Source organism: Physella acuta, unplaced genomic scaffold (genome assembly GCF_028476545.2).
Source record: "Physella acuta isolate Inbredline_101_S28 unplaced genomic scaffold, ASM2847654v3 ptg001380l, whole genome shotgun sequence".
NCBI classification, from domain to species: domain Eukaryota; kingdom Metazoa; phylum Mollusca; class Gastropoda; family Physidae; genus Physella; species Physella acuta.
Window position 1 is genome coordinate 182831 of NW_026732895.1, and position 15591 is coordinate 198421.

The window sequence follows — 15591 nt, forward strand, 5'->3', positions numbered from 1 at the left end:
GGTCACCAAGTTGGAAGTTTAATGTACAACCTGTGGGAAATAACCTACAGTCCAGAGTTCGAGACATTTAAATGTTGAAACCTGACTGGGAAATGGACAAACTCACATCAAGATGTTTGTCCTGTTGAAATTTTCGAGGCGGTTATCATTTTAATGTATCAACAATTTAAATGTATCGTAATAATAAAATACGTTTTCTTGACGTATTTATATTGTATTTATATTGTTAGTGTCTTTTTTTAATTAAAAGTTTTTATTTAGACGCCAATTATTGGACTTGCTAAAAGTAGAAAGAGTATCCCAGTATCTTCAATATCATATTTTTTTTAAATATAACTTTCTGGTTGTTAAAAGTTTGATTGTATTCTAAAGAATATCTGACACGTTTTGTTAATAACCAAAAGAGATGGATTAGATCTATTTCATTTAAAAACAGCTCAACATATGAAAGTTTCTGGTAGTAAAGAAAGATGAAAATACAATACACTTGAACTACTTTACAGGAAGATAGACTATCATTATCATTATTTTAAAACAGAAACACTATTAGACACTTTTGAAACTACTTAAAGACCAATTAAACAATAGCTTAGTAAAGATTCGTTTAATTGAGCTGATTTTAATTGCTTATTTCGAAACAAATCTCTAGTCACGACATTAAAAGTTAACCAGGTAGGGGTTCCATCGATATATTAATTGATATATTAATCGATATATTAATAAAATTGTTTAATATTTGCACGATAAAAAAACACCAAAATAAATGTTAAAGCAAAGTCATTTAAGTATAAACATTTCAAATACCACCAATCAAAAAAAGCAAAACTGTGTCCAGTTGTAGTTGTAAGCCTTTAAATTATGTTTGGTTGATTGTATTAAATCAGGAGCAGGTGTTGTTTGTACATAAATAAACCAGGTGTTTAACACACACACACACACACACACACACACACACACAAACACACACACACTAACACACACACACACACTCACACACTCTCACACACTCTCATACACAAACACACACACACACACACTCACATAATTACACACACACACTCACACAAACACACACACGTAGCCTATATATATATATATATATATATATATATATATATATATATATATATATATATATATATATATATAATACAATTCTACGCTGTTACATAATTAACTATCTGCAATTTTACATTATAACATATCTGCCCTCTTTCCATAAAAAAATACCCCTCATTTCGCCCATTGCGACATACCCAACAGTCGAATTATCCGGTGCGTCCCTGTATGTTAATTAAATACCAATTAGAGCTAACTACTGAAGAGAAAACTTACTTAAATATCATATCAAATTATTTATAATGATATACTGAGAGACGTGGGAAAAAGATGTCATTAATTTTAACGTCATTAGTTACTACAGAGCTGGAGGGGGGGGGGGGTCGGTGTCAGGATTACTGTGGGCGGGGTGTCATGGTTAATGTCGGAAGCAGTGTGAGGGTTAAATGTGGGGGTTTAGTCATGGTTTACTGTGGATGGGTTGCATGCATACTAACTGCGGGGGCGGAGCTGTGTTATGTTTACTGTTGGGGAGTTGTCAGGCTGACATCGGGTGGGGTGACAGTCTAACTGTGAGGGAGGGGGGGGGGGGAGATGTGTTAGGGTTACCGTAGGTGGGGTGACATGCCAACTGTGAGGAGGGAGGGAGGTGCTATAAGGGTTAATGTGAGGGGGGTGGCATGTCAACTTTGAGGGGAGGGGGAAGATGTGTTATGGTTACCGTAGGGGGGGTGACATGCTAACGTGTTGCAACGACTTACACGAATTACATCATGAATACGTGTATAATGGTGAAATGCTCTAAATCCATCTCCCCCCCCCCCCACCCTTTCATGTCCACTAACATAGTGATTCAAACGAAACCTTTCCGAACGCAAATGTACCTGGTAAAATATTCCGCCCTGATCCGGTGTTATTTTGAACTCTACCAAGCACTTAATACTAGGTCACTAATCAACACTATAATGGGTGACATTATACCAATTTATTCATACTGTAGTCCTATTTATAGGGGGATCAAGGCGGCACTTTGTTGCTCACGCTGTGATAGTTGGTCAGATTTCACAATTTCAGCTTTCCAGAATGTTCAAATTCGTGTTGATTGTGTCGCTTTGTTACACTGTCGTGGGTAAGCAGATTGACTATTATTTATTAAATAAAACATCTTTTTAAAAAAACTCAATTAAAAACTGTCTGCCATTTTTAGCTAACCTTTAATTTGTTAGTTAATGATTAGTTAAAATAAGTAATTGTAACTTAATAAGCTTCCAGGATATTTAATTAAAAATTAATTAAAATAGGATATACAGATCATCTGTAATTAACCACTGCATATATTGAACATTATTTGAATCGCGCTATATTATGCAAGTTAATTGAATAAAGAGCGTTAGATATACTTTAAGATGTAGAAGAAGCCTATGTTAATGCAGACTATCGATAATGCAAATGATTAAGATAATTGAATAAGTACCTTCAGAAATACCATTACATTTAGTAAGTTTAAAAATATAATGTTCTAAAATATTATTGAAAAATCTTTTTACTAAACGAGTAATTTGTTATGATAATCGACTGATAGAAATTTTAAACTCCAATCTAATCATAGCAGCAAAATTGAATGGGAAAGTGGAAACATTTTACTCCTAAATTAGGTTTAGTTCCCAACGATCACACAACTTTGTATTGCTCTATGAAAAAAAACGACATTTTCAGTTAAACTGGGATTTTGCAATGACACACTGACGTACTTTAGCTGTGGTTGGTATTTAACCAGAGCCTGTTTTTAGCCATGGTCAGGTATACGTGTCTATTTCTCAAGCACATCGAACTTGGGACGTCATAATTTAAAACTTCACCAAATAAACCTACATCTTTAATAAGGACCTGAAATCTGTATTTTTTAAAATTTTGTAATTAACAATTTTAGTAATTATTATTTTTCTAATATAAAGCGGTGTATTTTTTCTTTCTTTTTATTGCCTGTCTTTCAACGGGATTTTTTGCTAGTTTATTTATAATTCCTCAATAGACTAGCTGAATAGGTAGGCTAATATATTATTCATTTGACTCGACTGTAACAGATCATTGAGATAGAGGATAGGCTAATTAGTTCAATAATAATCAATAGAAAAAAATCTTTACATAATATTAACCCTAGATCGCAGGTAGCAGATGTTTATGTTGACGTTAAATCTTTTAACTTAATTTTTTTGTTTTGGTCGTCCATCCAACACATTTCAGAATGTAACACCATCAAACGAAGCGGCAGCTGTGGCAAGATTTTTACCTGCATCAGCCCGCTGAACACCTTAGACCCAGGAGACTTCAAAGATTTCGGCAATGCTGCATTCTATGAACAGTTCTGTCAGTAAGTGGTCAGATTCGGAATTCAATCAATAAGTGGTCAATATTGAGTCTGCGGCAGTAGCTTAGGCAGGGGGGGGGGGGTTAGGGGGGTCATAACCCCCCCCCCCATAGACTCCTCGGTATATATATATAAAGTATGAGGGGGTTGCACATCGAAAGTTTGAGGGGGGGGGGGGGTGCAAATCTAAAGTCTGAGGGGGGGGGGGTGCAAATCGAAAGCTTGTCCCCGGGTAAAAATTGGAACTCCCCCCCCCTTGAGACGATCTTGGCTACGCCACTGGCCTGCGGCGTTAAGTATTTCGTCACTATCCTGTCAGTGTTTTGTTAGTGATAGTGACGCCTTATAAGCAGCGTATTTATATCATCCTTGTTGATGTTTGTTCAGGGGAGGTCAGTTTTTGGTCAGTAATTGGTCAATACTTGTCCGATATTTCTCAATCTTTCGTTAATTTGGTCGATCTCATTGCCAATATTTATTTAGTTTTTGGTCAGCAGTGGTCAATGTTTTGTTATTAATGAGGATGATGGTTTAATGGGAAGTAAAATGTATGCTAATAGATTACTAATACATGGCCAACAAGTGGGGGGGGGGGGGTGAGACACAATTTTCTGAAGGGGGGGGGGGGGCGGACACAGGTAAAAGTATATATTTTTTCTATAAAAATTATATTTTGTTGGGAGGGGGGGGGGGGATCGGTAGACGTTCTTCGGGGAGGGGGAGGGCCGGCGGCTCCGTCCACACACCCCTAAGAGATTCCAGAAAAAAACTCTTACCTTATATATACTTCACATCCTGACCAACAATACCATAAATTTGTTTAAAGTAGTTTAGTAAATACAAGCATTAGATTAATTTTAAAGCAGTTTTGAATGAGCAGATATATCGTGTGTTTCTGTAAGGCAAAAAGTACCTACCAGAATAGAGAGCATGCTGTACAGTTGACTGATTACACCAAAAGAACCTTCCTACTTCCAGGAAAAGCCAGACGTTCAGTAGCTGCTTCAGGGACGCCAGAGACGAGTGCGACAATCAAGGAGTACTCAACGGCTACGAGAGCCAGGTCGGTGTGGCTGAATTTCTGTGCACTGATGAAAGCAGAGATGGTAGGTTCACGCTAATAAATCCAAAAATAGTTTTTCCAAAAATGAGTTATTCCAAAAATCAACTAGAAATATTTTAGAGTCAGGTGTTGATTACGTGAAACTCATTAATTTTTTAGCTAAACAATAATTAGGTGTTGTCATGTTTTTCAACAATCAAGATGATAAACGCACTCAAAAAATGCAGTAATAAGCTTGCTAATATACTTAATATAGGACTTTGGAAAAACACTGATTATACGTAAATTGTCAGAAAAACGACCGTTATTATTTAATACAAGCGACTTTAGGATTTAGCTTCTCCATTATTAAAAAAACCAACTATCTCTATAAGAAAGCTTGTGCAAACAATTTATTGTCAGTCGGCAGTGCTGAAATCATAAGGAGGATATATTTTTTCCATTTCTTGAGTTGCTAGAAATATATCAAAGTAAGCTCTATTTAGGAGGAGGAGTAGTAGGCTTAGCCCCCTTATTCACACAAGAACCGCCAATAAATATGCAATATGTAAAAAATTAATAACTGTTTTTAGTAATACGTTTTGTTCAATTTTTCACCCATATTTTGGATTGATGGGGAAGGGGGGGGGATGTTCTATTTAACATCGTCAATCCGCTTCTGTCTAAAACCCAATGTGATGTTCTTTACTTCAGACGTTTCTTTCCTGATCAACTCGGAATGTGCCAATAGTGAGCTAAAAATAGTTGAGTTCACTCAGAGTTTTGAAGGCTGTGCCCTCAGTTTCGGCAATGAGATGCAACTCGCCTTTATTTCTGCCATGACCTCTGGTCAAGACCCATCGACCGTCAATTTTTGCCCGTAAGTGTTGATTCTCATATGGTCTGTTACTAGTTATTTAAACGTTTCAAATACTCAAAGTATTACATTTTTTACTTATAATTTGAATATAATGAGAAAATTTTATTACTTTCTATTCGTTAATTAATGGATGATTTTTTTTAAAAAAGAGGTCTTCTGTGTGCTTAGAAGTAATGATTTTTCTTTCTCTCAAACAATTTTTGAGCCACTTTTGTGTTTCACTTTAAGTAGGTAAAGTTTCTTCTTTCATGTACGTTAATAGCTAGATGTTTAAAAATTAAAAAATATTATGTGTATTTTAAAATACTAATATTTCCTACCCCCCCCCCACCCCCTACTCCTGTGTTTAGATTGGTGGATCAGTTTTCCGGTTGCCTGGTCAACAAAGCCACAGAACAATGCGGAAGTCGGGCCGGCGGTTTCGTTAGCCGCCTGTGGAATGTGGCGGCTGCACCACAGTTTGGCGAGTTGGGCTGTGGCGTTCAGGCGAGGAATGCTCGTGAGTTTCTGTTACAGCTAAGTTATTAATACCATCTATTTTACATTTTGAAAACAATACCTTTCTTGTGAGTTCAAAATATTTCAAAATAATGAATTTGTAATTTAACGTGCAGTTTATTATATGTTTTATGTTTTGTATATTTTCTGCAGGTCGCAACATTGATACCATCGTTCCTTTACTGGCTAAGGCAGCCAAACTTAGACGTTGAACATCTGACCTGTCACTGTTCTAGTTTCTAGTTTACCATTGTTTTTAAACTGCACTTTAAAAAATGTACCTGTCATTTCATTAAAATTTCTAATAATGCAATAAAGAAAATAATTTAGACTTGGTTGTTTTGGGAAGTACAAACGGTACAAGGAGTGTACTAAACATAACATTGGAAGACAAGATCAGTAAAGCGTGAGTGATCTCCACTAAACTTGCTCGTATATTACATTTTACAAGCTTTTTACAAGCTTTTATTTAACTCACTTCCTCTTTCGTCAGTCGTCTGTCTGTCATCAGTTTGTCTAGATTATAACACCCGAGCGAAACTTCGGACGCATATAACTAACAGAATTATTTCAACGTTGGCACGTGGGTCAAGACATGAAGACAATACAATATGACATTAAATTTGACTTAATTGGTTGCCTGATTTATTTTTTATGAATTAATTAAAATTTTGTCCAAATTAGTAGGCTGTCTTATCAAACTATTCCGCACTTTTAGACACGCGTCATCACGTTCATTAGGTGCGCAATGTTTATTAGTCATGCTACTCTATTGCAATAAAAAAAATTTAAAGAATGGAAAAAAATTCATAAAAAAAAAAACGTGTTGATAACAAGCTTGTATGTACAGACGCACTAAAAAGTAGAAAATAAATGAGTTTCTTTAAAAATATAGTAATATAATACACTACTATTTATATAACCATAAAGAAAAGCGCGGGTCACTATATTATCTATTGGATAATTTTACTAATATTTAGGAAGCGACCCACGCTTTTCTTTATAGTTATTTAAATACTAATGTATTATATTACTATATTTTTAAAGAAACTCATTTATTTTTTAATTTTTAGTGCATTAGTACATAAAAGCTTGTTATTAAAACGTGTTTTATTAATTTTTTTACAAGCTTTTATTTAACTTGCTTCCTCTGTCGTCAATTGTCGGTCTATCTGTCTAGATCGAAACGCCCAAGCGAAATTACGGGCATTTGTAACCAACAGATACGGTTCATAGTTAGTACGTAGGTCAAGACACAAAGGCTGTGCAACATGACATTAAATTGGACGTAATTGGTTGCCTTTTTAATCTTTTTATGAAATAATTAAAATTGTGTCCAAAGTAGTATGCTGTCTCACCAAACTATTCCGCACTTTTAGACACGCGTCATCACGTTGATTAAGTGCGCAATGGTTTTCAGTCATGCAACTCTATTGTAAATTTTAAATATTTAAAGTACTGAAAAAAAATCATAAAAAAAACTTTTAATAACAAGCTTGTATGTACAAAAGCACTTTTAGTCATGCAACTCTATGGTAAATTTAAAAAAAAATAAAGTACTGAAAACAAATTCATAAAAAATTTGTTAATAACAAACTTTTATGTAATAATGCTCTAAAAGGTAGAAAATAAATTATACACGACTATTAAAATAACTATAAAGAAAAGCGTAGTTTTCTTAAGTTAATAAATATTAGTAAAGATATCCAATAGATACTAAAGTTACCCACGCTTTTCTTTATAGGTATTTAAATAGTAGAGTATAATTTATTTTCTCCCTTTAGTGCATTAAAAGCTTATTATTAAAACGTTTTTTATGAATTTTTTACAAGCTCTTATTTAACTTGCTTCCTTGTCTGTCGTCATAGATAGAAACGTCCGAGCGAAATTTCGAGCACTTCAAACTGACAGATTCGTTTCAAAGTTGGCACGTGGGTCTAGACTTGTAGACAATGCAATCTAACATTAAATTTGATTAACTAGCATAATTATTTTTTATGAATTAAATAAATATTTTCTGAATTAGTAGGCAGTTTTATCAAATTATTCCTCACTATTATAAGCGCGTTATCATGTTCATTAGGTGCGCAATTTTAATGTACTGAAATACGGGAACTCACTCAACATTTGAACTATTCATGATAATAAGATATTATACCTGTTTAAGATTTCGTCTACCTAACTGAAATGATAGGTATAGTACTAACAAGAAAATAGCATAAAGAAACACTTCGGTTTTCGAAAGTGTTCAAAATTTGACAGAAACACGCGCATACAACGTTATACTTAAAAAATGAAAATTCACTAAAATTAAACGGCACGCAAGTCATTGGCTTTTGAGAAACCTGAAATGGAGTAAGTAAGTACAACTCCCGGTTACTGGAAATCGCTCACAACCTGATACAGAACTACAAAGTTGATATTACTTATAGATGAACTTTTGTCAACTAGTTGAAAGGGTACTCTAAATTTTATGCTTAAAGAAAGCAGGCAGACAGGTAAACAGACACAGACATACGGACAATATTGCAAAACTAAGTTTTTCAGACTTAGGGATGTGTAAACGTCGAGATTTTCAAATCTATATTTTCTAGATCAATCAGTAATTGTAGTGTAGTGCAGACTTTTCTTGTTGTAAAGAAAAAAAGCGAAGAAGTAGACTTGCCCAAACTCATCTTACGTGCAAGGAAATAATTTGGCTCCTGATACAGCTGTTGAAGACGATTCAACTGACTGACGCCATTCAAATGAATAGGTCCGAAAATAGCATTTGCTAATTCGTACTTTAATAGATGTACCGTATAAATACTTTTCCCTCAAATATCTGAGAGAAATTGACATGGGGGAAGAGTGTGGTTGTAATAGAGTATGTAATTTTTTCTTCTAGTAAAATCACCACATGCTAATACATGCGACAGAAATACAGATATTTCATTGTGTTGTCTACTAATGCATAGAAGAAACTTGACTTTGAATGGAATCTATACATTGGACACGCTTGCCCTCTTATGAAATCAAACTAGGAGTGGAATTGATGCATTAGGAAAGTTTGTATGAGGATATTCTACATGCGAATTATACCTTCATATTCCAGGTCCCAGAAACGCAAACTCCTATTCAAGGGAAGCAAACCCCTAATAAAGGGAAACAAACTCCTGATCAAGGGACGCACTCATTATAAAGGGACGAAAACTCCTGATCAAGGGATGCAAACCAGGGGAGGAGCAGAAAGCCTTACAATCTGTAAAATATTTACATGTGTTTTTATGTGTATTTTAAAATACTATTTTTAAACCCTCCACCCCCCCCCCCCTGTGTTTAGATTGATGGATCAGTTTTCCGGTTGTCTGGTCAACAAAGCCACAGAATTATGTGGAAGTCGGGCCGGCGGTTTCATAAACTGCATGTGGGATGTGGCGGCTGCTCCAGAGGCTAGCGAGTTGGGCTCTGGCGTTCAGGAGAGGAATATTAATGAGTTTCAGTCAAAACTAACCGTTTTAAAACATGTTTAATTTAAGATTTGGGAAATACCTGTTTTGTGAGTTCAAAATATTTCTAAAATAATTACCTACTGTAACTTTTATATTCTAATTAACGTGCTGGTAAATATAGGATTATGTTTTTAATATTTTCCGTCGTTCGACTGCTGGCTAAGGCAGCCAAATGTAGACGTTGAACATCCAATCTGGAGCTGTTCTAAAGTTTCAAGTTTACACGTATGCCTTTGTCTTCTAAACTTCAGTTTTAAAATTACATGTACCTGTCATTTCAATAAAATTTCAACATACAGACAAAATTACAAAAAAATGTTTTTAGACTCATGAGATGTAAAACGTTGAGATTTGTCAAAATCCCGATTTAGAATTTTTTCACAATTACAATGCTTTATTTAAACTTCGTATACGCGAAAGTAAAATGGCAAAATTATATAATTCTATTTCATTTTTTACTAGTGGAGTAAAATAAAGCATTTAATAGAGTAAAATATTACATTATAACATATACACCTGTGTGGCGGAGGGGAGGGGGGGGGAAGTAAAGGGGTCTGGGCATAGTTTTAACCACACTATCACTTCATATGCCGAGGTCACAGAAACAGGTTCGAAAGGGAAATTTACTCATCATATCCCGATGTGAAAATAATTGCCCCATCTTGTTTAGCGCTCTTCTTCATACCTTGATAATCGTCGTTAAGTTAGACCCCCTCACCTCTTCTTCATCTCATTCCCTCTAGAACTGATGACCTCTATCTACGATCTCTTTACTGTAGGATTTGTTATTAATTTCAAGTTATAATATTTTCATAACTATTAGTATAGAATGTGACGAGTTAAAATTACCCACATTGTTAGTATATCCCCCCCCCCCGAGATTCAAATTGGCAACGAATAAGTAATAAAAATCACATTGTAATTAAAAAGTGGATTGATTAGGAAAGCTAATTATAGCAGCAAAGGTGGTTTACATGAGTTTTTTAAAAGCATTCTAAGGGGAAAAAAAAACATGTCGCAACACTTTGCACACATCAAATCACGTATACGTGTATAGTTGTGAAATGCTCTAAACCTCCCACCCCCTCTTTTCCTGTCCCCTAACATAATGACTCAACCTTAACCTTTCCGAACGAAAAACGTACCTAGCTAAGTATTTCACCCATGTCCGTTGCTATTTTGAACACTACCAAGCATCAAATGTTAGGTCAATGATAAACGCTCTAAAGGGTGACATTACAACATGCTATTCCTACTGTAGCTCTATATAAGTGAGGAGACCAAGACTGCACTTGGTTGCTCATGTTGTATAAGTTGGTCAGATTTCACTGTTTCAGCTTTCCAGAATGTTCAAATTCGTGTTGATTTTGTCCCTTTGTTACATTGTCGTGGGTAAGCAGATTGAGATTATTTATAACTTAGACTATAACTTATTAAATAAATGACCAATAAAAAAGCATTTTAAAAAATTCCTATTTTGTAATTAACCTTCATTTTCCTAGTAAATGATTAGTTAAAATAGGTAATTGCACCTTAATTAACAATTATACCATAATTATAGGTTTCCAGGAGATTCAATCAAAAGTTTATTAAAATATGATGTGCAGAAAATCTTTATCTTTAATTAAACACTGCATATATTGAACGTTATTTGAGTCGCGCAATATTATGCAAGCTGATAGAATTATGAGTAATGGATAAAGCCAAAGTTAAGATGCAGAAGAAACCTTTCTTACTGAAGACTATAGATAATGCAAAGGTTAAGATAAGCAGCATTATCCTGTTGATTATTAAATTGAATAAGTACCGTCAGAAATACCATTACATTTAGTAAGTTTAAAAATATAATTTTCTAAAATGTTATTGAAAAATCTTTTTACTAAACGAGTAGGCCTACTTTGTTACGGTAATTGACTGATAGAAATTTTAAACTCCAATCTAATCGTTGCAGAAAAATTGAACGGGAAAGAGGAAACATTTTACTCCTAAATTAGAATTAGTCCCCAACGAACATACAGCTTTGTATTGCTTTTTGAAAAAAAAAGACATTTTCAGTTAAACTGGGATTTTGCAATGACACACTGACATACTTTAGCTATGGTTGGTATTTAACCAGAGCCTGTTTGTTTTTAGCCATAGTCAGGTATATGTGTCTATTTCTCAAACACGTCGAACTTGGGACGTCGTAATTTAAAACTTCACCAAATAGACCTACTTCTTATAAAAGGAGCTGAAAACATTTTTTAAATTTTGCAATAACAATCTTAGTTATTATTTTTTTATATAAAGCGATGTTATATTTCTTTTATTTCTGGATGTCTTTCGACGGGCTTTGTTGCTAGTTTATTTATGTATAATTCTTCAATAGACTAGCAGAATATGTACGCTAATATTTTATTCATTTGACTCGACTGTAACAGCTAGGCTAGTCGGTTTAATGATTATTATTAAGAAAAAAATTGCGCGTCAAATCTTTACATTAGATTAACCCTAGTTTAAAGGTGACAGATGTTTGTCTTGACGTGTTGGTTGTTACGGGTCAGTTGTAGTTTAGAAATAGAAATAGGTTAGAATAATCTAGAATTAGGGGAGAGTGCGTGTGTGAGTTGAGTTAGAGTGAATGGTTGTCAGAGTTAGTTGGTAGCGGTTAGGGCGAGGGCTACTCTGTTGTGTGAACAATTGATTCCAAATAAAAGTATACTATATGTGTCACGAATCGTTGTTGAGTTGAATCTAACCCGGATGAAAGATTGGTTATTCATAAAATACATTTCAGAATGTAACACCGTCCAATGGACCGGCATATGCGACAAGATGTTTACCTGCATCAGCCCGCTGAACACCTTAAACCCAGAGGACTACAAAGATTTCGGCAATGCTGCATTCTATGAACAGTTCTGTCAGTAAGTGGTCAAAGTTTGGTGAACAACTGGTCAAAGTTTGGTGAACATGTTGTCAATATTAAACCTGCAGCGTGAAGTATTTAGTCACTATGTTTGGTTAGCATTAGTCAATGTTGTATCAACAACGGTAAATATGTCGTCAGAGATTAATGTTTGGTCTGGAGATTTAAACTAGTATAGTAAATTCAAAGGTTAGATTGCTATTTAAGGTAGTTTTGAATGAGCTGGATATCATATGTTTCTCTGAGGCAAAAAGTACCTCCCGGAATAGAGAGCATAGTATAGCATTATGTATAGTTGATTGATTACACCAAAAGAACTTTCCTACTTCCAGGAAAAGCCAGACGTTCAGTAGCTGCTTCAGGGACGCCAGAGACGAATGCGACGATCAAGGGGTGGTCAACGGCTACGAGGGCCAGGTCGGTGTGGCTGATTTTCTGTGCACTGATGAAAGCAGAAATGGTAGGTTCACGCTAATAAATTCAAGAATAGTTTTCCTAATAAAAAATGAATTATCCCAAACATCAACCTGTTTATTACGTGAAACGAATCAAATATTTTTTAGCTCAACAAATTTTTAGGTCTTGTCATGGTTTGCAACAAGCAAGATAATAAACGTACCCAAACATGCATTAATGAGCTTGCTAATGAACTGAAATAGGACTTAGCAAAAACACAGAATATACGTACACTGTTATTAAGACGATCGTTATCATCTTATACAATCAACTTTTAGTTTTAGCTTCTCTGTTATTAAAATAAACCAATTTATGTCTATAAGAATCCTTAAGCAAATAACTTATTGCCGGTCGGCGGTACGTCAATAATAAGCAGGATATGCCTTCCATTTCTTCAGTGGCTAGAAATATATCAAAATAAGCTCTATTTGGAGGAGGAGTGGTAGGCTAAGCCTCCATTTCACCCCAGAACCACCAATAAATATGCAGTATGTAAAAACAATAATGATTATTTATCAGTGCTACGTTATGATTAATTTTACCCCCCCCCCCCCCGTACTTTGGATTGATGGGGAGGAGGGGGGTGTTCTATTTAACATCGTGAATCCGCTTCTGTCTAAAACACAATGTGATGTTTTTAACTTCAGACGTTTCCTTCCTGATCAACTTGGAATGTGCCAGTAGTGAGCTAAAAATAGTTGAGTTAGTGCAGAGTTTTGAAGGCTGCGCCTTAGGCTTGCACAATGAGATGAATCTCGCTATGATGTCGGATCAGGACTTATCTACCTTCAATTTTTGCCCGTAAGTTTATTGGTTCTCAAAAAGTTTTAAATACTCAAGGGGCTTTTAATTTTTTTACTCACTATTTAGATATAATAAAAATTTGTTATTTCTTTCTATTGATGGATTTAAAAAAAAATACCTTCTGTGTGTTCAGAAATAATGATTTTTCTTTCTCTCAAACATGTATCCATTAATCCATTTTTTGTGTTTCACTTTAAGTAGATATTGTTCCTGCTTTAACTTACATTAATAGGTAGATTTTTAAAAAATTAAATATTTTATGTGTATTACTATTTTTTTTATAATTATTTCTCCCCTCCCCCCCCCCCCGTGTTTAGATTGATGGATCAGTTTTCCAGTTGTCTGGTCAACATAGCAACAGAGAAATGCGGAAGTCGGGCCGGCGGTTTTGTTAGCCGCCTGTTTAATGTGGCGGCTGCAACAGAGCTTGGCGAGTTGGGTTGTGGCGCCCAGGCGAGGAATGCGCGTGAGTTTTTCTGCTACAAGAAACAGTTTTTTTTAAAAACAATACGTCTATTTTACTATTTTAAAATTCTTTTTAGCGTGAGTTCAAAGTATTTCTAAAATACAGTAAGCTTTAATTTGTATTCAACGTTAAAATAGGATTTATGTTTTGTATATTTTCTGCAGGTCGCAACATTGATACCATCGTTCCATTACTGGCTAAAGCAGCCAAACTTAGACGTTGAAAGTCTGATCTGGCACAGTTCTAAAGTTTCTTTTATTACACGCATGCATATGTTTTATAAATTTCACTTTTTTAAATTTTTATTTAATAACATGTAGGCCTACCGGTCATTTCATTAAATTTTCTACATACAGAAAAACTACATTTTTCAGCCTTTTTTTTAACACTGTTGCAATCCTTTCTTTAAACTTCTTATACTAAGTAAAAAGACAAATACGTTTACTCTGTCTTTATATATATATATATATATATATATATATATATATATATATATATATATATATATATATATATATATATATATGGTTCTTGTGCAGTGATTGATCACGTGATTGTGTAGGTTAAAGGTTAAATTCACTGGTTGATGTCAGGTGGGACGAAGATTTAATTAGACATTGACAGGGTTGGATAGATTTTTTGTTTAGTTGTGTAGGTAGGGTTGAGGCTGTTATAGGGTTGACACAACTCTATTTACGCAACTGATGGTCTATGTACCAGTCAAACTCTGACTCTTGGTTGCCAGTGCGATGTTGTCACTATATTGTCAACAGCTTGTCTTTTGATTTCAAACCTAACGGGGCAAGCGAAGTAAAGTTCACCTGTTTCTTTGAACTCTGCATTCAAAGGGATAGTGTGGTCTGCAATACGCCAAGCCGCTTTTACTTTCCCTAACATAAGTTAGGAACCCATCAGAGCTGGGTGGACTCATATTCATTAACAAAAACTATATTATTATTTTAAAATTATTACGGTTATTAATTATGGTGATTAATAAAAACTAATTACTTGCAATCGACGCCAGTGGAACCACTTGTGATAGCACTCTCAATGCGCGCGTTAAAAATGAACTCACACATAGTAAGTGCCTGAGACAACTCATACTTTTTAGTCGGGTCTGCATTACGTTTGGAACCAGCTACCGCAAGACAGAGGCGTCGTGAGGCGGGGGTTGCGGACCGCACTGGGTGACACCATTTCGAGGGGTAACACCAAGCCAAAAAATATTGCAAGATATATAGAATAAATCTTTTATTTGCCAGTTCGACGAATGGATAATTTTAAAACACCATGACGTAAACATTCAAACTGTAGAGAAAACAACGCAACAACCAGCTGTATTGCTAAACATCATTAGTATTAAATGTGAAAGCCAGATTTTCTGGGTAGAAGTTGTGAACTCTATTACCATCCATTTCATAACAGGAATAAGTGAAAGCTAAAATATCAACTACACATTTCAAAACAGGAACAAGTGAAAGCTGGAATATCAATTACACATTTCACAATAGGAATTAAATAAAGTTTAAATATGTTTCCGTTTGTTTTGGCATTTTTGTTTGTGTTTATGTTTGTGTTTGCGTTGCGTTGCGGTTGCTTTTGTGTTTATATTAGCGGTTTTT

The 15591-nt window shown here is 34.8% G+C and overlaps 2 protein-coding genes across 2 annotated transcripts; both read left to right on the forward strand.

The window, feature by feature from the left end:
* The first annotated feature begins 2024 nt into the window (after positions 1-2024).
* Positions 2025-6167, forward strand: LOC131927181 (uncharacterized). The gene is made up of 6 exons (XM_059282901.1): positions 2025-2109; positions 3304-3430; positions 4406-4533; positions 5184-5349; positions 5700-5848; positions 6001-6167. Exons 1-6 carry the CDS (start codon positions 2025-2027, stop codon positions 6057-6059), a joined length of 714 nt encoding a protein of 237 aa, XP_059138884.1. The 3' UTR covers positions 6060-6167.
* A 4452-nt stretch (positions 6168-10619) lies between these two features.
* Positions 10620-14238, forward strand: LOC131927185 (uncharacterized). The gene is made up of 6 exons (XM_059282907.1): positions 10620-10730; positions 12115-12241; positions 12576-12703; positions 13347-13500; positions 13821-13969; positions 14134-14238. Exons 1-6 carry the CDS (start codon positions 10685-10687, stop codon positions 14190-14192), a joined length of 663 nt encoding a protein of 220 aa, XP_059138890.1. The 5' UTR covers positions 10620-10684; the 3' UTR covers positions 14193-14238.
* Positions 14239-15591: the final 1353 nt, after the last annotated feature.

Excerpts from the sequence above, each read along its gene's own strand:
- LOC131927181 (XM_059282901.1), top strand. The coding sequence starts at position 2,025 with ATGGGTGACATTATACCAATTTATTCATACTGTAGTCCTATTTATAGG. Across the intron at positions 3,431-4,405 it reads TTCTATGAACAGTTCTGTCA|GAAAAGCCAGACGTTCAGTA; the intron begins GTAAGTGGTCAG and ends TCCTACTTCCAG. Across the intron at positions 4,534-5,183 it reads CACTGATGAAAGCAGAGATG|ACGTTTCTTTCCTGATCAAC; the intron begins GTAGGTTCACGC and ends TCTTTACTTCAG.
- LOC131927185 (XM_059282907.1), top strand. The coding sequence starts at position 10,685 with ATGTTCAAATTCGTGTTGATTTTGTCCCTTTGTTACATTGTCGTGG. Across the intron at positions 12,704-13,346 it reads CACTGATGAAAGCAGAAATG|ACGTTTCCTTCCTGATCAAC; the intron begins GTAGGTTCACGC and ends TTTTAACTTCAG. Across the intron at positions 13,970-14,133 it reads CGCCCAGGCGAGGAATGCGC|GTCGCAACATTGATACCATC; the intron begins GTGAGTTTTTCT and ends TATTTTCTGCAG.